Below are 21,765 nucleotides of genomic sequence, written 5' to 3'. Positions count from 1 at the left end.
CCTGGGCATGTGATTACAATAAGGTTCCACCTTGGAAAAGGTACAGGAATGGAACTTTACCAAAAGATAAACCTCTCTGAATACCTGGACAGAACGGAAGTCCTCTCTCATGGTAACGTGAGGAAGTTACCATAAATAATGGAATAAGCTTTTAAGCACTAGCCTACTTGTAGATGTCTGTATGGAGAACTGCTTTCCTTGCCTAATGACCTTCACTCTGTGGAGACTACATTAAAAATAAAGTAGGATAAAAATCAATGAAGAGAATCAATGCACTGCTCTCATCAGCCAACCTTGAACATGTGGAACTTTGTGCCTCACCCCACCCTCCGAATCATTTGCATAGTACATAATGAAAGAGAAGAATCTCTAATAAGAAAAAGATTCCCAATATTATTTAAGACAGGGGACTGCAGGCACATCAGCATGACAGGACCACAGATTAGGGGGATGCAATGCAAGATGAGGAGTGGTGTGAGGCAAGTCCATAAAAGCCTCTCAGGCTCTTGGGAGCCTCTGAGTGTTTTAGGCAGAAGAAAGACTCGATTGATTTTGTATTTTAAAAGGCTGCCTTGCTGTGATGCAGAGTTACCTGAAGGGTAACAAGACTGCAGGAAAAGCATGCCAGTTAAGAGGCTGTTGCAATAAACTGTGAAGGGAGGCGAGGATGCCTGTGGCATGGAGATCATGTTCCTGCAGCTATCTGAGGTCAGGGACTCTGTGGCTTATTATTCCCCTGCATTCTCTCCATTGCTAGCCAGCATTCCATAACTTCCTGTCAATCATTCTCTTGTCAGTTGAATCAACTGTCACATGGTGGTAGGTAATCAATCTGCATGAGGAGATTGTTGATCCCTTCTTTGCTATGATGTCTGTGAAGACTATTGCAATGAGCATGGGACACTCAAAAGGGATGAGATCTTACAACCACCTGTGCCTTGTCTCACAGGTAATGAAGGGGAAGCCTATATCCCTCCTCATTCGGGCAATTACACTTCTGGAGAGAAAGAAAGGAAGTGCCATGCACAGAGCTTCCTGTGTTCAGTTTTTAGTGCCCCCCTCCCCCCAATTGTTTCCTTATTGGGATGTGTAAATTTCTTTTCAAGAAAAGTCTTTGACCAGGCACTCTGTAGTCAACATATGGCACTTTGGGCTGTCATATTACATCACAATCATCTTTAAATAAATCAGGGCTCACACTTTGTATCCAAAGTCAATTTTATCTGCATTCAAATGCCTAAAAGCTAAGAGCATACCTTCCATGAAGGAAAAAAAATGACATTTTGATTATTTTAAAATACAGTCCTTTGTTTTCCAGTTTGAAAGCTTGCTAATTAAATATGTGTATGTGCTTTCAGATGAGAGCAGTACATTGATTCTCTATATAGACAAACACAGACATTACACACACATAAAACACATATATAGTTTTTTTAAAATTAATCTATGATGGAAAGGGCTATAACATGCCATCTAAGGGCAGACCATTCAAGGTTAAAAAAGAGTAGACACCACTGTTCTAGGGTTACTCACTTTAATTGGTGCAAGTTTGGCTTTGGAGTCCATGAGACTATTTCCTGCATTCACTTAGGAGCATACAAACCCTAGTTTATCACTGGTTTCTCTCATAAATTAGCTAATCCCCATAAACTGCAGGACTTGCAAATGTGCTTTTATTATTTCTATTTGTAAAAGGCAGGGGGAAAGCAGAGTGTCTGCAAAATTTTTGCACATTGTTTCATGTTTCCTTTTAGGCCCTGGATCAGGAAATGTTTAACATCAAGCATTATTCCTAGAGATTAATGGCTGCTTCTTGGAAAGGTTGATAGAAGTCTTTTCCTGCCAATACAAACATATACATTGTTGATGTACCATACAGGGTCCACAGATAGAATTATTATTATTATTTTTCTGAACTAGGGAGTGCATCCAAGACTCCACACATGCTAGGCAAGCACTGTACCACTGAGCAACATCTTCAGTCCTACCATACTCTTCTTTTTTTAAAAATATTTTTTTTAGATGTTGATGAACCTTTATTTTGTTCTTTATTTATATGCAGTGCTAGTAATTGAACCCAGTGCCTTACATATGCTAGGCAAGCGCTCTACCACTGAGCCATAACCCCAGCCCCCTACCATACTCTTCTTTAATCAGAGTTTCTGTCTTTCCTTTTGACTATGTGCTAATATCATAGTGAAATTATTTCAACAATTTTCATCAATGCCCTGCTTCTCTTTTAAATATGGACAGTTTGGATGAAAAATATTTCTCTGTTGACACCCATGTAAACCTTTCATTGTTTTCAGGCTGGTGTTTGACTGGTTAATACTCGTGAAGTCAAATTTTAAATATTAGTCCGGCCAGTTAGCTTTGCCAAGAAAAATATTGTCTGCACTTGCAACTATACCTAGCAAACCTGCCACAGGCCATGTGAGGTTCAGTACAAAATCTCCACTGCACCAGCAGAGCTCTCTTGAGGATCAATGGGGTGGATACAAGGAAAGTTAAGAGAAAGGAAATCTCTGAGACATCTTATATCTGCCACCTTATATCTACCATCTTATATCTACCACCTTTACTAACTGATTTTCAAGAGTGTCACTGAGACTTCTCAGAAGAGAAAAGGGAAGGGCATGGGGATATAGCTCAGTTGGTAGAATGCTTGGCATGCATGCACAAGGCCCTGGGTTCAATCCCCAGCACCACACACACACACACAAAAAAAAAAAAAAATTGAGAAGGGAATATAAAAGAGGTCAAAGACTGACTCACATTGTACACAATGTCAACGTATGAAATGTTATAAGTGCTGCCACTACAGTAACATCTCAATAATTTGGGTACCACCAATTTAAACTCACCAAAGTCTAGACATCTTGGTGTGTATCTTATTTATTATCATTATCACTATTATTATTTTGGTAGTGCTGGGGATCAGACCCAGGGCCTTGTACATGCTAAACACATACTCTACCACCGAGCTACATCCTGAGCCCTGCATTTTATTCTTAAAAACATAACTACAAAAAGGGTTTATTTAAATGAAATAACTGTATAAACCACAAGAATGTACCTAACTTAAAGTGAAGATTTTTATAGGCATAATTATTTTTCTTTTGCCATTTCACACATCATTTGTTTTTGAACCTTGTATTATGGAAACGTTTTAAATATATAACAAAGCAAACAGAATAGTATGATATCTACCCCTTATATACTTTTGAGGGAAGTAAGAGCTGGAACATTTTAAAGGAAATCCCAAACATCCTATTATTTCCACTCAGTAATCAGGAGACTCTGATGACAATGTTCTTAGGGCAGGACCCCACCTGTTTCCTCATTGAGAGACAGCTCTGCCACTAATATTGTCCTAACATATCCAAGAAGAAAACAGAAAAAGTGATGCAGGAGTAGATATTGTGACAGGTAGAAAACAAAGCCAGAGTATTCACATAACCTGACATTTCCATGGAATATCCTCATGATTGGTCACTATGCTAGAGGTTCTGCCAAAGCCAAATTTCTATATTTAATATGCAGTACTTTTAAAAGAAAATAGCAATCCACTTAAAAAAAACCTTCATATTAATCAATTGGAACTTCACATTAGTTTTCAAAAAGCACCTATTGAGTGCTTTACAGACATTTTATCTTAAGGAGTTTTCAATTTACAGCAGAAATGAACAAGTAGAAGTCTTGTGGAAATAATCAAACAGTATAGAAAAAAGGAAGAAGAATGTTTCTAAGTGAGGATATGGGGATCTGAATAGGGTGGAGGGAGAAAAGAGGAGTAAGCCTATAGTCAGAAAAGTAGAAAAAAGGGACCTAAATATTCCATGTCCAGATCCCCTAGAGGACAGAGGCCTGCTTACAATAATTCAATGTCTACAGAACCACAGGAGTTTTGATTAATCTAGATTCCTTTATATGGAAAGTGTCCAGGCTAAACGTACTGGTGATAAAGACCATGAGAGAGCTGGCAGACACAGGAGAGACAGTCAGGGATGGGAAAGAGGGGGAAAGAGACATGAATTTAACCTCACAAGGTGGTAGGATGTTTCACTCTTAGAGAAGGAGGAAGGAAAGGCAATGAGTGGAGGTTTGGGGAATGGAAAGAAACTGAGAAGGTTCAATCTCCTAAGTAAATTAGAAGATCAGATTGTCCATGGGGGACAAAGAGAACAAGGGTAGGATGAGGGATTATGAGCGGAGAACTTTGTATTTAATATCTATAAACCTTTCAATGACCTCTTTAAAAAACAAAATAAAGCCCTCCCTTGCCCCTACTATTCCCTCAGATACAACCCTGCTCTCTTTTTCTATCCCTCATCTTTTCCAAAGTGCAGTTTGCCTAAGCACATCCAGACCCCTACAGTCTAGTATTAACCTCACCAATTCTTTGAAACCTCTCCTAAATGCCAGCTCAAAAAATGGCCTCTTTCCCTTTTGCTCCTCCAGCCCTGGCACACCATTGAGAATTATAAAGGTCTCCTTCCAGATCTCCTCCCTTGCATCCATGACACATCTTGTCCCTGATTTCTTTACTTTATCTTCAACCACATCTTCTTTTCCTCTCTGGCCATTTCCTTCTTTTCTCTCTCCCCACCCTTAACTATAGGTATTCTCTAAGGATCTATCCCTTGGCTTTAATCTGGATCTCTTTGCTATGTTTTCTTCTCTGTATTCTCACTATTTAATAAAGCAGCCACTAGCCGCATGTAGCTATTTATATTTAAATTAGTTTGCATTACATAAAATTCAAAATTCAGTTCCTCAGCCTAATTAGCCACATTTCAAGTGTTCACAAAGCATTTGCAGCTGGTGACTATGATATAGGTCAGAGCAAATATAGAATACTTCTTTCTACACAGAAAGTTCCATTGAGCAGCATGGATCCAGAGCTTAATCCAGAGCTTCAAATCTGGCAGTGTAGATATCTACCTGACATCTCCCCTGGAAGTCATTCTGAAATCACAGATTAATCATGGTCTAAATACTACTCCATATTTTATACATTTCTTATAACATTGATTTGTACAAACTCTACTTTTACTTAAAAATGGTCCCATGTAACAAAAGCATACACATCAATAATTAATTGGGAAATATTTATATCCATAACTTGGAATATTTAGATATGTTTTTGTTTAGCCAACTAAGATCATTATCACTGAGAAAAAAAAGCAGGCTGTTATAGTCATGAAAGTAGGAATCTCCATCTTTCATATATTATCCCTGTGTAGTATTTCCCCAGTCCAGAATCTGATAAAATAATAAAAATATTTTATGAGATATTTTCTTTATGAATATTTATTTTTTATTTCTCAATAAAACCCAAGGTCCTCTCCTATACTGTTAATGAATACATTATTCTCATTGCAGAGAAGCAGACTTTATGATTCCACTAGGAACACTAAAAGTATTCTGCTTGGAACAATGAAAATCAGACACCAAAGCTCTTTGTCCAAATACAGACAATGCTACTTGACATATGAGATTCTGAAACATTGTATTTAACTAAGAATCATATCTGGTCCTGATTTTAATCAGAAAGCAACCTGTCTCTTTGCGGCATCCTAAACTTAGCAAAGACATACCATTCTCAGCATGCTGACAATTTTAGTGGTATGAGGTTTCACTGGGCAGGCTTGCTCAGGGTGACCTCAGCCTGTGATTCTAAAGATGGAGTTTATTAAGTGCAGGTGAGTCATCAATTTAAAAAGCCAGAGAGGGTTAACTGAAAGCTGATTTTTCAGAGGCACAGGATTCTAGGGAAGGCCTTACAATGTGACAAAGGGAATTCATTTAGGAAAAGAAAAGCCATCTCTAAAGAAAAAATGGAAAATGGTACCCCAATAAGGATAAGCCCATGGCACTTAGTTGCACTAGGGAATTTTCCATCTGAACTACTTATCATCATCCTCAGTGGAATTATGACACCTCTTTTTTGGAGGGCAGTACCAAGGATTGAACTCAGGAGCACTCAACCACTGAGCCACAGTCCCAGCCCTATTTTGTATTTTATTTAGAGACAAAGTCTCACTGAGTTGCTTAGCACCTTGCCATTGCTGAGGCTGGATTTGAACTCACAAGCTTCCTAACGCAACCTCCTGAGCCACTGGGATTACAGGCATGCATCACTATGCCTGGCTGACACCTTTTTTAAAAAATGACAAAAAAGTAGAATCATAGTATTTTAGTAGGACTATCATTGTGAATATTTGTGATCATGATTACTAGTTAAATAATAACATTATATATAGTAGGGTGCTTATATAATTCAAAGTATTTTTGCACATGCTATGGCTTGGATATGAGATATCTCCCAAAAGCTTCTGTTTATGGAGGAATATCCAGAGGTAAAATAATTGGATTATGAGAGCCATAACCTAATGGGGTCCATCCTAGTTTGAATGGACTGACTGGGTGGTCACTGTAGACAGGTGGGGCATGGCTGGATGAGGTGGGTCTCTGGAGCATGTCCTGGAAGGGTGCATCTTTCCTGTAGACCCCTCTTCCTCGCCTTCTCTCAGTTTCCTGACCCTGCCATGAGCTGAGCAGATTTCTCTCTGGACCATTCCCTCCCCACACTTTGGGCCCAGAGCAATGTAATTAGCCATCTATGGACTGAGACCTCTGAAATCATGAACCCATAAGTACTCCTCTTAACTGTTGAGTATTTTGTCACAGCAATGCAAAAGCTGACCCACATTTTAAAAAATTAAGCTTGTGATTGTTTCATAGGGCATATAAATATTGGAACATTCTGAGATTAATCACTGGTTACCAATAAACTAACAAGGTTAGACTAGCCCTCTTTCAAGAACAAAGAAGTGTATGAAAGAAGCAGAAGATGTAGCCCCTTTTCTCAAGAAGTTGTTTGGGCAACAAGATATAAGTATATAAAACACTTATGAAATTGTATGTATGGAGTGCTGTGGTTCACACTTATAATAAAGTAATGTAGGACTTTAGGGCAAAAGAAAGATAAGTATTGGGAAGCAACACTTAGAAAATACTTCACAGAGGAAGTAAGCCCCTGTTTTCCCAAAAGAAATACTGACTGGTACTAGAAAAAAGTTTGGGATAAGTACAAGTAGATGTCCTAAATTTTCCCAGAGATCCCTAATTTCTTTCTTGTAAATAGTCTTAAGGTGAAAGAAATATAAGAAAAATTGCCACTGGAATGGTGATGGTGGTAATGTTTGGGTTTGCAGGTGTGAGTGTGTGTGTGTGTGTCAGGGTTGGCGAAGAGCATAGAGACTGCCTAATTGGATAGGAATGATCATTTAAAGGGACTCTAAAGCCAGGTGCAGTGGCACAGGCCTAAAATCCCAGTGACTCAGAAGGCTAAGGCAGGAGGATTACAAGTTTGTGGCCAGCCTCAGCAACTCATTTGACCTCAAAATAAAAAATAAACAGAGCTGGGAGTAGAGTTCAGTGGTAAAATACATCTGGGTTCAGTCCCCAGTACTGAAAAAAAAATTCAATCAAATTAAATTAAATTAAAAACTAGAGGGGCACTAAAGATGAGTTGTTATAGCTAAGGGGGAGCCAGTTAATAAATAACTTTTGCAAGCTAGTCTGAGCAATTTTGATTTCAATCTCATTATGTCTAATAACCTCCTGTAAATTCCCAAGCAACAGAATGACATGATCAAGAGAAATACTTTAGCAAAAGTAGTCTGTCAGCAGTTATCTACTGAGCTTCTGGTACCCAACTCTCATATTTGACAAATGATATATATTTACTCTCTATTCCAAATCCTGTCATCATTCTAGGAGGTTTCAATATATAATGGAGATTAGCAATACCCAACCTTCACCACAATCTCATTCATTCCAATTACCTTTACTTTCTCCCAAAACTTCACCCATGACCTTGCATTAGTAAAATCTGCGTGACTCGGAAAGCTTACACACAAATTGCCCAATTTCTCGTCTTTCCAGCTCATCCTCCCATTGTCCTCCTTGCCAGGCACTGTCTCACCCACACATTCAGCTTTCTTGTACTTGTGTTCTTCCACTGTATCCACTTGTACAACTGCAACCCCAGATCCAGTGATAAAAGTCATAAAAGTCTCCTCTTTACCCCTAGGCTTCTAAACAGATTGGTACCACTGCACATGCACAATTACACTCCCTGCAGAATTCTGATCTCTACTCATATAGGGCCCATATTTGTCCATAATAATCTTCCTCTAATATTCTACTCAGCAATGATTCAACATGCCCAATCATCCCCAAAACCCTTGACTGGCCCATGTCTCCTTACTTCCTGGAGGACATAGCTTTGTCTTTTGCTTGATGAGAAAGCTGAGCCTTTCTCATATAATCTCTAAATATAGGTCCATATGTATTAGCTAAGTTTAGTACTCACTACAACCTCATAAGGTAGGATATACCCCTAATAAACAGATGGGAAATAAATGGAGGCCCACAGTCAGCACTATAAAGGCCGATATCAAACCTTTTGGAGTTTACCACATAATCTTGTGGGACTTGGCTTTTTGAATAAAGCTCCAAAGTAGAAGAAAGCAACATGTGATTTCAAATCAAGTGGTCAGCACACGTATACTAAGGGCCTACTTTGTGTGAGACAAATAACTTACTGCTCAACTAAAGAGGAAATTAGATTCTCTGGCTGCATTTAAAAGAAGTAAAAAAAAAAATCTTACCCCACCAAATTTTTTTCTAAACTAGATTTTCAACAGGACATCTTACTCTAATTCTTCAACTCCCTCCTCAACCCATTGAAAATGGACTTAAACTTACTGACTCCAGGTTCACAAACTCAAAGAGCCAACATTAGGTCTTATCCAACTGGAACTTTCTGCTGATTTGACTGACACAAACTCTCTTCTTTTTGGCAATCTTGACTTCCCCGATTTCTACATCAGTCTACTCCTGAGCCATGTGCACACCTTCTGACAATTTTCCAGCTGGACCTCTTATAGTGAGTGTCCACATGGGGATTGCAGTTTTGCTGTTCCAGGTCTCTCTCCACTGAAGCCCGACTCCACACTCATTAACACAACTTTCCCAACCACCCCGGTTTGATTCTACTCATGTTGATCTGTAAGCTCTTCTCTCCCTGTCCAAAATCTACCAATTCTTTAAGATTCAATTCTTTAGTGAAACTTTACCTATATCCTGAGATTTCCACAATCCATCCTGCTTTTGTACTCCCATAATTTGTGTTGAAATTACCCTGCAGAATACTCATCCGTCTACATTCTTATCAATCCCACCAGGTCATGAGCTCCTTTTCATGAATACTATTATACCTACTGTCTAAAATCACTCAGCACATAGTACGAATTTTTAGCTACAGATATTGTTATTATTTGCATTCCTCAAACCTCTTGCATAATGATCATGTTTTTAAAATATTATTAGAACAATTTTGAGTTAATTAATCAGCAATTAATTAAAGCTCTAAGAATGAATGAACTCTTTTAGTGAGAAAGAAGTACAGGCTTACCTACAATAGGTAATACAGAAGTAGAGAGACACTACTGACCAGTATTAAAGAAAATGGCTAGGAACTCCAAAAGAATAGAATAGAGGACACTTCTAACAATACTTAGGTATACAACCTATTTCATAAATTATCTTTTAAATACAATATTCTGCCAGTTTCCCAGGATGAAGACAGATTCCTCGACCTATCAGTCACTCTGTCTCTGACTTAGCCTAGAGAACAGTGAAGTCAAATGAAATGGTGGTGCATTATCTAGTTGTGTTGTCTAGTTTTCTCTGTGCCTTCTTATGTGCAGGTAGAAAATAATTAACAAAGGTAAAAATGATGAAACCCAATTTGAGGATTGTTTTTTATTCTAAGAACTGTTCAAAAGAATATATCAAGGGAATTTGCCATATAAAATGACTGCTCATTTTTTTGTATCAAGAAAAAGAATTAATTTGTGAATTGCTCTTGGATCACTTTACAAGATTATACTTTTGCCAAGGTTTCTATGTTATGGTTTTTTGATGTGAGTACCATTTCTTTTGAAGTTTTGTTGTTTTTAGTACAGCCAAGTTGACTAGATTTTTTAAAGTGCTATTTTTGGACAAATACAAGTGGAAATTAATCATGGTGCCCAAGTGATGGTCCGGGTGTACTATTTCATTACTTTCAGTTTAGTCTGGGAAATATGTAACCAGTTTTTCACCCAGAGAGTAAAAATGTTCCAATTTATTAGAAAGTACTTGTTATTGGAACCAGCTAATGACAGAAGTGTAATAACAGAAACTATCCCTGCTACTTTGGTGTAGGGCTACACTGGCCAGTCACTGTGCTGAGACAACAGGTCTACATCTGCTGAGAAAAGTTTGGAAGGTGTCCCTCTCCAGAACAAGATTCACAATGGTACCAGTTCTAGACTAGACTCTTTAAAATGCAAAATCTCTGGTAGGAGCAACTGTTTCCAATACACGTTCATTGAAAGTGCACTTTTTAAGTATTCATGAGATACCTGGATTGGCAAACAAAATATCAAACTTTCAAATTTTGTAAAGAGCCAGTGCCTACAACAAAAATTATGGTGCATATAATGCTGATTCAGCAAATTGCTATAGATCACTCAACGTGTTTCAAAAGCCTAGGGATGTTAGTCTCCCTCCCCCACACCAAAACACACAGAATTATCTACAGTATGCAAAATGCTGGCTATGAATTTGAAGAGTATTAGAGAGATCAAAAGAGAGTCTGAGGAGAAGAAAATTGGCATGAAAAGTCTGAAGGATCCTCCATCTTCTCCCCGCCCCCAAGTTATTTCTGAGGCAAAACTCCTACAGGCAGACTTGATCTTAGTGTTATCTCCTCAATACTAAGTCCTTCCTTCTTTGCATCACCCTACTTCTACTGACCTGTAGCTTTGGTCCTTCTAAGGTGTCTTGTTATACAACTTCAGCTAACATTACCCATAGAGTAGTGAATACAGAGCCAGTAGTGCCCAGCACACATTGCCATGTGACATCCCTGCATTTCCCCATTTTTTCTTAAGGATCTGAATCACTACAACTTTAAGGCTCTGATCCCATCCCATTTCCCTGATGGGATAGAAATCTTCAATTTCTATCACCTACAAAGTTTCATCTTTTCATAAAATGGCTTTGGTTTGTGAGTTTATGAATCTACATGAAGGAAATCCTGAAAACAAAGAATAAATATAAAGATCCTGAAGTCCAACTACACTTGAACATCCCCAGTGTGAAAGTGATAGAATGAAAAAGACATTACACAGTGAGACAGGGAATTTGGATCTAAAACAACTGTAACAAGATTGCTATGCCACCTTGGGTCAGTTACATAACCAAAATAAAGGAGATGGAATAGATAAATCACCTTGAAGGTGCCTAATAGTCCCAGTGTTTTATAGAACCTTGGAATACCACCTGCAGAGTGAGGGCATTTGAGTCATACACAGCCACCCCATAAAGAGCAATATGTGGCCATTGAAGATTTGTGAGATGGCACTAAATGTTCCCACATATGTCAAGCCATAGGCCTGTGCAACAGGGAACTTACTTCACAAAGCATATTCCTGCTTCACTTTCTAGCAACAGCCCTTCAGATGATTTTTTAAAAAAATCTCTTTTCTGGCAAATCTAGCACATAGCTGCCACATTTTCACCTGCCCACTCTCATCTGCTAATGTGAACTGCCTCCCACTCTTAGCTACAACACCCTCCCCAATGTGACAACGCTAACAGAGGAAAAGTACCCACTAAAAAACCGATAGCTACAGCTCTTGATATAGGAACCTCTCACTTTAAACAAATCTAGCATTTGCAAAATCTGCACTTACAAATACATATGTCTGTGTGTGACGGATGATTTGCTTTGCAAATGAGTTCATCATGGAATTCCTTAAAATTCTCTTTGCATTCACCACAAACGATATTGTACACTTTTTTTTACTTATTCCTAGTTACTCAAGAATACAAGTAATGGAGGGATTCTGAATTCATAAAGATGAATGAAGAGCAAAATGCATTTCTTTGGAGTCTTCTAGCTAATATCCTCCATTTCCCTGCTGTATCGGTTTATATTTTGTATATCTAGCACCACCTAAAAGCCACATGGATTTTAAATACCTTATGGAGTCCACCATGACATAGTAGTTCTCCAGGAAACAGTCTGCCAGAGCCACTGGCACAAGAGCCAACACGGCTGAAAAGAGCAGCCAGTGTTGCTTTGTGAAGGTTTCTAAGGCAACAGTTATACCTTTCTCTTGTACTCAAGTTAATAGCTGTCATTTGGGGGCCTGGTTAAAAGGAAGGAGTAATTCTGCCTCTTTACACAATGAATGTTAATAAACAAAACACTAAGGACATTTCTGGGAATGGCAGAGTTATTTTTAGAAATGGTGGCACTCTGGAAAATTTCATCTTTTACTGTGAAATGCAAATGTAATTTCCTCAGTCTATAAATGGTAAACTCAATCATGTTTGTTTGTTTTTTCACACTTGAATTTTGTATGTTTTAGATTTCTTTACCCCAGGGGTTCCCTTATCTATATGTGCACACAGATGAGAGCAGGAATAGTGCCCACCCTAGTTTAGGGTAGGTTGTGAATTACCTCTCTGATGCTAACAGCACCAGTAAGCCAAGGGTTTCATTTCATGCAATTGTTGGTGTCCCCTTAGAGGCTCATGTAAGCTAAAACCTAACAAAAACAAAAGGACAGTCATTCTGTCCTAAAAAAAAAAAAAAAAAAAAAAAAAAAAAAAAGTATTGTTCCCTTACTGCCAGAAATACAATTGTCTAGACCTCAGAAACAACAACAACAACAAAAAAAACTGAACTGCTGACTGAATTCCTAAAAACAGAAGACTTAATAAGAGGGACCTGGCTCATAGCAACTAGATAAGGTTGGTGGGTGTAGGCAATGGAAAGATCACCAGGCCAAAAATCTGGAGGCCTGAGATGAGATTTGGACAAACCAGATCTCAGCTCCAGGTCTCTGGTTTCTTTCTTCTTTTTAAATATTTTTTTAGTTGTTAATGGGCCTTTATTTATTTGTGGTGCCTAGAATCGAACCCAGTGCCTCACACATGCAAGACAAGTGCTCTGCCACTGAGCAAGAGCCCCAGCCCGGGATCTCCATTTTTTTAATTATAAAATATAGATAATGATCCCACATTTTATTGCCATCAAATGAGATAACAAACTTGAAAAGGCTTGGGAAACTATTAGGTACTTCACAATGCAATGCTCTGCTTGCTGTTGTCCATTTCAACCCCAATGACACTATAGAAAATTAAAGCTGAAGTTACCAAAAAAAAAAATGAGAAAAGATATGTAGCAATGCTGATTTCAACAAAGCCTTCTTTCTCTCCCCTGGTACTTCTTCTAGCTCTCTTTTACTCAATCTTCCAGTTAAAAAAAAAAAAGCAAAAGTAATCATTGATCTTAATACTCCCTTCTAATAATCATGACTTTTCTACATTTTCAACCACAATGTCTAAATTAGATAACCTAACCAATTGCCTACTAAGTGACAAAATCTGTATTAATTTTTTACCAAAATCATCAAGAAATTTTTTGCTTCTAGAGAAGTCTGAAGTTGGAATCAGGACCTTCACATTTATCATTCACTGAACAAATAGTTATTCAGTTAAAACTTGTGCCACACACTGGGATTTGGAAATGAATGAGGAAGATGTATCTCCTTTCCCAGGAAGCTCAGAGTCCAGTGAGGGCCATTGACTTATACTCTTTATAGCTTAGAAACTAAAAGCAATAGTTGACTAAGTTTGGCTCTACCTGCAACTCCCCTTCCATTATGCTGAGTAGCTGGATGAGATCTTCTTTGGATAACTCCAGAGATTTCTTAGGCTTTCGTTCACTTTCTCCAGATGGTTTTAGGTGTCGTTTGACAGTTCCTGAAGCCATGACATCATCCTCCTTCCTCTTTGATTTGTTCTTCTTTTTTGCATCTTCTGAGAGACTCTTATCATCAGCATTGCTGATGATGGAGGACTTGGGGCAGGAGATATGCCCGTTAGATGAACTTTCGCCACCTTGGTTTCGGGATCTCATTCCCACCTACAACATATTTAAAAAAAAAAAAAAAGATAAGCTTTTTTTTTTTATCACCACCAAAAGTATTTTTGTCAAAATACTTTTAGAAATGTACGGCAGCTTTACAATGATGAAAAACAGATCGGTCACAGCTTCCTTATCACTTTAATGAATATGTTATTACAATCTTAAGAAAAATGCTTGGTCTTCAGGAAAAAGTGAAAACATGACTCTAAACTGACAAACATCTCAGGCCAAAAGATCACGATCATGATCAACATGAACCAAGCCCTATAGATGGTATATGAACCCAGCCAACCCCTTCACAACAAATATATTGAGCTCAAAGGCTATCACTCCAAGTGCCATGAAGAGTGTTCTAACATCCTGGGACTGTACTACAAAATTTCTGTAAGCCCTTAAATATAGTAGTTTAGCACATGGGCTTATTTAAGACTTGTGGTATGAACAACTAAACAAGATTTTCACTATTCATTCCAGATAAAATGAAGGACTTTGCTATCTAAAAGTAAATTCCTTTTATGAACCCTGCCATATGTAAGGAAATTATTTTAAAACATTAGGTTTATAACAGAAAAATAAACACAGCAATGTTTCCTTTCAGATAGTGAATTTTCAATTCTTTCAATGAATCTTGAAATTTATATTTATGTTCCTTTTTTTGGATTGAACTCTAATAATAAACAGACTCTTCTATGCATGTGTGAACTTTCTACAGCACACTAACTTTTTTTGTGTGTGTGGTTTTTTAATTTTCTTATTTGTTTTAATTAGTTACACATGACAGTACAATGACCTTGACATATCATATATTTGAATCAGATGGGATATAATTTCTTATTTTTCTGAGTGTACAGGTTGCAGAATCACATTGGTCATGCAGTCATGTATATATACACACTGCAATAATAATGTCTATTTTATTCTACTGTAATATAATCTTAAGAAGCGGCATCTTGTTTTTGGTTCACTCAGTGATTGGTTCTCAATTCTAGAATCTCTTTCGTGCTTCCTTGGTGAAAAAAGAATATAATGGAGGCCAAACCACTGTAGAGAAGACCTACTGTATTTCATCACAGCTTGTTTCTGGGAAGAGTGGGCTAACTTAAGCCAGAAGAAGGAGGAGGAAGTAGAAGAGGAGGGATAGAAGGGCAAAGAGAGGGAGGAGGAGGGGGAGGAGAAGATGAGAAAAAATGAGGTGATAAACAGAGTTTCAAAATTAACTCAAGACCTGTTCCACATCACAATTCAGACACATGGCTTCCCGAACTGAATTATGATTCCCTACAACGCATGTGAATTCTTTTTATCTGAAGTAATTTTCTCTATAAGATCTTCAGGCTCTTTGAGATGATGAATCAAATATTAATTTGACAACTTCAATTTAGGTCAAGAGTTAATAGAAATACCAGACAAGAGTTCCCAAAGCACAGGAAGTGAGGTGATAATGGTTAAACTTAATTACAGCCTTAGTCATACACAGTATTTGTATGTGACTATATTGTGTATTTGTGCCTCATCCTCCCTGAGTCCTCTTTTATAGGCCTCATAATATTAGGACATGTCTAAGAAAGAACAAATGCATAATTATCTATTATAGGTATTTACTAAACACAATTATGTTTGCAAACAGTCAGAAAATGGAATCTACTTAGTATCAATTTTGTATTTAGTTCTTTCTAAAATTTTCAGTCTGAAGTTAATGTTGTAAAATAAATTTTATGATAGTATAATATTAATGGCTTTTCCAGAAAGAAAAACTACACATTTTAGAATTATCTAATTATTACATATCACTAATCAAGTTGAAAGCTTGAGTTCCCTGTTCCCTTCCAGATTAATTTACTTTGGCTGGTGGAAAATCTCATGTGGTAGACCCACAATGTTAAGTCTGTCTTAGCAAATATTTTTCTTCTGTGTCACTGAAATTTCACATTAATTACTTTTCCTTTGGCATGTACACACTGATTTTAGTCCTTTCATAGTAAGCTGACTACAGTCTTCTATCTTTATCTTTATCTCCATGACAAAGTCAGCAACCAATCCCTGTCCTATCTCTGACGTGCAAGAGCACTCATTGATAACACACTTGTCAAGAAAGTTTTAGGAGAAAACTGGCATCTCTGAGGGGGGAAATAAAGCCCCACAATTTCTCAATAGTCTAACTAAGTCTACTATCAATAATATCCATTTTACACCACTTCATTCTATTTTGCAGGGGCAAAATATCTAGACAATAGTGGATTTCCATGTATCACATTTAGTGAAATTCAGACTCTTGTTTTTAATAGTTCTCACTGTTTCTTAAGTGTTATACAATGTCTGAAGTCAGTGCTATTATTTTCAAGTTTATGGATGAGGTCATTGAGGTTTAGAGAGATTATATATCTTTTCCTGGATCACCAAGCTACTCCCAGTAAATAGAAAAGCTAGGATTTGAACTCATATCTGACTAAAAAAAAAATGTATTCACTGTATGGCTTTCCTCTAAGTTCTTCAATACATGCAAACTGGAAGTGGGGAGGACACCTGGTAAATAGAGGGCCAAGAAAAATGTACAAATACTCATGGATTAATGTTTTCTCACTCCACACTACAGAATTTGAGAAATCTATGCATATGTCCTCCCCATAGACACTCCAGCAAAATCCCTATAGCAATTGCAATTAGGTTACTAAGTAAAAGAACATTTTCTAAAACCATTAACCTGCTATAGAATTGTAAAATGATGAGTCATTCAAAAAACTTCCTCACAATCAATCTAGCCAGTTATTAAGGTTACAGGTTATTAAAACAGGATGCAAAGTCTGAACAGGGACCATGACAAACTTACTATGTTAAAAGCCCCAAAACTGAACAATCATAAACATTTAATCAGAATTAGTGAAATCCTATCCATCATGCTTAGAGGGTTAGCAGGCAGATGCAGGACAGGCATCTGGAACTCCACAGGCTTCTTAATAGTGGAATGCATGGTTGCAAGTTTAGGACATGAAGATAACAAACTTTCTGGAAGAATCCAAGAATACTTTTGCTTCATCACAGGTTATATCCTTTGAAAAAAGTTCTCCTCAAGAAAAAGGCACAATGAACTGACAGTTCATATCAGGTTTTGTAGCTTTTTAAAATTGATGTTATTTGGGCCATACAGTCTCTTCTTACATAAGTGAATTAGTTAGCATAGTTCATGAAATATATTGACTCTCTCTTAGTAATCAGTCAGCAATGCTCTGCCTGGAATTTGCTGACTGGATTGGGAAGAAAGGGAAGACCAAATGTTATTCTGAGCATCCTCTTTTTTTTTTTTTTTGAGCATCCTCTTTTTATCTATGACCATCTCTTCTTCATTACCCTTTCCTCCCACACATTGGACCATGAGAGCGTACTATCAGGTAAGTAATGTGACAGGAATAAAAAAAAAAATAAAGATTTGGATTAATTTATGTTGAATGAATAAGTAATACTAGAGTATTTGAATAAGTAAAAAGAAAAGGAAAGGAAAACATCTACAGCAATTTCATGTCCACTCTAGTTTCCATGCTTCCCTTGGCTCCTACAGATCTTAACCTTGAACTTTTCCTTGCTCTCTCTTGCCCTTCCCTATGTCAGGTTTGTCTTATCCTGTTTGATTCAACATTAGTCAAAATATTCCTCTCCCCACCACCACTAAAACACTTTTCTGCATAAATTAGGGTTTTTTTAATTAATCAATTTATTTTAAAATATGTATATATGACAACAGAATGCATTTTGATTCATTGTACACAACTGCAGCACAACTTTACATTTCTATGGTTGTACACGATGTGGTGTTGCACCATATGTGCAGTCATACATGTACCTAGGATGCCCATCTCATTCCACCATATTTCCTGCCCCCATGCACCCTCTCTACCCTCCCTACCCTTTGCCCAGTATATATTAGGTTTTGATATATTTCCTATGCTTCCCAAGTAGCTAACCCCTCTCACTTCCTGGTTTTATTTTCTCTATACATAGTTTCAAGGACCTACCTGGTACATAGAATGAGAGATCACCCCCCACGCGTGTGCACATACACACAACACATATAATTTCTTCTATTTAAAAATTTGCTTTATAGAGCCAGGCACAGTGGTGCACGTCTCTAATCCCAGCAGTTTGGGAGGCTGAGGCAGAAGGATTGCAAGTTCAAAGCCAGCCTCAACAAAAACAAGGTGCTAAGCAACTCAGTGAGACCCAGTCTCTAAATAAAACATAAAAAACAGAGTTGGGGATGTGGCTCAGTGGTCAAGTGCCCCTAAGTTTAATCCCCAGTACCGTCCCCAAAAAATTACTTTATAGAATTATAAGGAAAAAGTCTATTGCGTAGTAAAGAACAAAGTACATAATTACAGAAAAAAACCCTATATTTTACAGTGTGGCCTGGCAAAAGGTCCGTGGCAAGTGGGCTCTCTAGAACATTACTACAGAACTGTCTGCATTCTTTCTTTTAAGAATAATGACATACCCAAAGCACACAAAACTAAAGGCAAAAGAAAACATCTATTGTAGTTTTATGTCATCCATGAATTTTAACATGAAAAAGACAAATCAAATCAACTAGTTTATTCTTTATCAATGCCAGATTACTTCTTGTGTGGATCTTATTTACTTGGTCAAATCTGCTCACAGATATCCAAACTCATGAAATGTTCAGACATTTCTCATGAGATTATCACTTATTCTAACAGCATGTACTCTTCAGATAAATTCCCAGGTTTGCCTCTAAATCTGGAAAATTTTTACAATTTTCTTTACTTCTCTTCATTCTACTTATGTAACAAGTCATATTAAATGATTTTTCACTTTTCATTATCTACATTCGTTAAATCCTCAAAATAACCAGGTTTTTTCTTATATAAAATATTTTTATTCTACTAAGGAAGATGTAGCCAGACAAATTGAAAATTCTTTTAAATAACCTCACAAAATTTTAGAATTCAAGAAAGAGGATTCTCTTGGAGTCACTGCAGTCATGTTGTAATAAAAAAGCCAAAGAAAATATTATAACTGTGGCAAAAAAGAAAAATATTATTCTACCCGAGCTTAAAACTATGGCAAAAAATATTTTATAAAGTTCTTTTTAATATCCTTCAAGGATGATATCAGCAGACCAAAAAAAGTTTTCCAGAAAAAAAGGAACAAGAAAATAGGACAGGGAAATTGTTTTGATTTGGATGTGAGATGTCCCCCAAAAACTCATTGGGAAACAACGCAGGAAAGTTTAGAGGTGAAATGATTGGGCTATAAGAGCCTTAACCCAATCAGTGAATTAGTCCCCTGATGAGATTAACTGAGTGGAGACTGAAGGAGGGTAGAATGTGGCTGGAGAAGGTGGGTCACTGGGAGTGTGCCTTTGGGGTATACATTTTGTATATGGTGAGTGGCATGTCTCTCTACTTCCTGATCATCATGTGAGCCGCTTTCCTCTGCGACACTCTTCCTCCATGACTTTCTACCTCATTTTGGGCTCTGAAGAATGGAGCCAGCTATTTAAAATAAATTGAAACCATGATCCCTAAATAAACTTTTTCTCCTGTAATTGTTCTTGTCAGGTCTTTTGATTACAGTAGTGAAAACACTAATGAAAACAGAAACTGCCCTGAAATTAAAAAAAAAAAAAATCACACCTGAAATAAAGGTATGTTGAAATCATGAGCATACCTGAGTCTGAAAAAGTGTCAAGTTTGAGTTTTAAACCTTGAATAATCAAGTAGAGTGACCTGTCTTAAACATTTTGACAAAATTCTCCAGATTAATTAGCTCTTACATCATAATGTCATCTGCAGCTAGCAGCCCTTTGCTTTCCCTTGCACCAGCTATAGCCTATATTCAAGATCCTCCATTTCCAGAAAAATTGTATTCCCAGTCTTCTCTCCCAGTACTTCTCATACACTTGCCATTCTTTTTTTAAAAATATTTTTATTAGTTGTTGATGGATCTTTATTTTATTTATTTATTTATATGCAGTGGATCAAACCCAGTACCTCACACAGGCTAGGCAAGTGCTCTACCACTGAGCCCCAGCCCACAGTGGCATTCTTGTCTATTCACTGGCTACAAATTATGTCTGCTACATTTTATTTTCATATCTATGTTCATGAATTTCTTTTCTAAAATAACCCATTTCACCCCTACATTATTTACATCTCCTCTGACTTTTCCAACAAGTACCAGTTCTTCTTCCTTCTTCAGCAATTTAATGCATTTACTTATTGTTTATATTTATTAGTTGGCACTTTCATACTTGCTTATATAATCATTACTGCTTCAACATAATCTCCTTCAAAGGAAGTAATAAGACTTTTCGTATCATCAAAATACCAACTAATAGACAGTATTTGATTATTTGAATTTATAACATTTTGCATATTGGAATATAGGCTTATAGAATCTGTGACTTGCAATAAAATATAAATGAAAATATAACTAGAATCAGGAAATACTTAGGTACATTCCTAACGCTAAAAAATAAAATTTCTACCAAAGTAACAACGCAGTTTGCCATAAATATGGTGTATTAAATACTTGTATTTATTTCCATTTCTCTCCTGAAACACTAAAATAACAATAAAGAAGCAAAAGAAGACAGAGAAAATAGGAATGTAAATGACAACAGATGAGAGATATTGACACAGTTTTAGAGAATAAAGAGTAAGGTATACCAACTTGGACACCTAAGTGCTGGCAGTGTATAAAATCATCAAGATGCAAATAACTCTAATTTTCCTAACTACCCTCAAGCTAGAGAGGTATCAGCTCCACTGTGCAACAGGGTAACCAAGATGCCCCAGGTTACAGAGGCTGACTGGTTGCAGCAAGATTCAAACCAGGTTCTCCCAACTTGATGCTGGAACTTCTTATACCACATCCTTGTCACTGTGCCTGACGTGTGTGATCCATGTAGAACCACCATCAGCATCCCTCCCTCACTGCCCTTTACAAAACCTTCAAAACCTTCTTTCCCCACTGCAACTCTTGCCGACTTCTTCCTCCTCCGCTAAATTCCTGAAACAATTAATTTGTACGACCCATTTGGCAATTATATAGTGTCTGATATGGTTCTTGAACAGATCCATCTAGAATATAAATGACGTTTCATAGGAACAGAGTTCTATTTTGTCTCCCTAAAACATCTAGTGTATAAGTATCTTCACCTCTCTCACTTTAACACTGAGGAAACCGAGGTTCAGAGTCACACGGCTAATCAATGGAACAATTGGGACTATGACCTGAGTCTCCTTTAGGAGACTCCTTATTTCCTGGGCACATACCTGCCTTAAGAAGCTGATCCCCTGCAGCCTGTGCATCACATTTCACCTCTTAATGTTCATTGCCAATATCTATTACGTGGGGTTTTGTGTTTTTATTTGTTCATTGCTTCCTTCAAAGAAACAATGCTACTGTTAATTATATAAAAAAGAAGGGCATTTAATATTTAGTAACATAGTGCTACATGTGGTGATGACATATGACATTTATCTGGCGTTTTATACATCGATGATTCATTCTTGAACCTCAAATACTTTTTTTGTTGTTGTTGTTATTTCTAGTACTAGAAGATTGAATCCAGGTGCACTTTTTCACTACATCCCCAGCCCTTTTTAGTTTTTATTTTGAGACAGGGTCTTGATAAGTTGCTTGGGAGTTCACTAATCATATACATTTCTAAATATGTTTTCTCTATT

At 37.2% G+C, this 21,765-nt stretch overlaps 1 protein-coding gene across 3 annotated transcripts in view; it reads right to left on the bottom strand.

The window, feature by feature from the left end:
- Positions 1-21,765, bottom strand: part of Filip1 (filamin A interacting protein 1) — a 163,381-nt gene that overhangs the window by 78,754 nt on the left and 62,862 nt on the right. For all 3 annotated transcript variants that reach the window (XM_077802078.1, XM_077802077.1, XM_077802079.1), the window contains one exon: positions 13,778-14,059. In XM_077802078.1, coding sequence (XP_077658204.1) covers positions 13,778-14,053 — 276 coding nt within the window. In that variant the 5' untranslated portion in view covers positions 14,054-14,059. The remainder of the gene's footprint in view (positions 1-13,777; positions 14,060-21,765) is intronic.

The sequence above is a fragment of the Urocitellus parryii genome, chromosome 8 (assembly GCF_045843805.1).
Source record: "Urocitellus parryii isolate mUroPar1 chromosome 8, mUroPar1.hap1, whole genome shotgun sequence".
Lineage (NCBI taxonomy): Eukaryota > Metazoa > Chordata > Mammalia > Rodentia > Sciuridae > Urocitellus > Urocitellus parryii.
The sequence above is the reverse complement of the archived record's forward strand: the minus strand, read 5'-3'. Positions and strand labels throughout refer to the sequence as shown.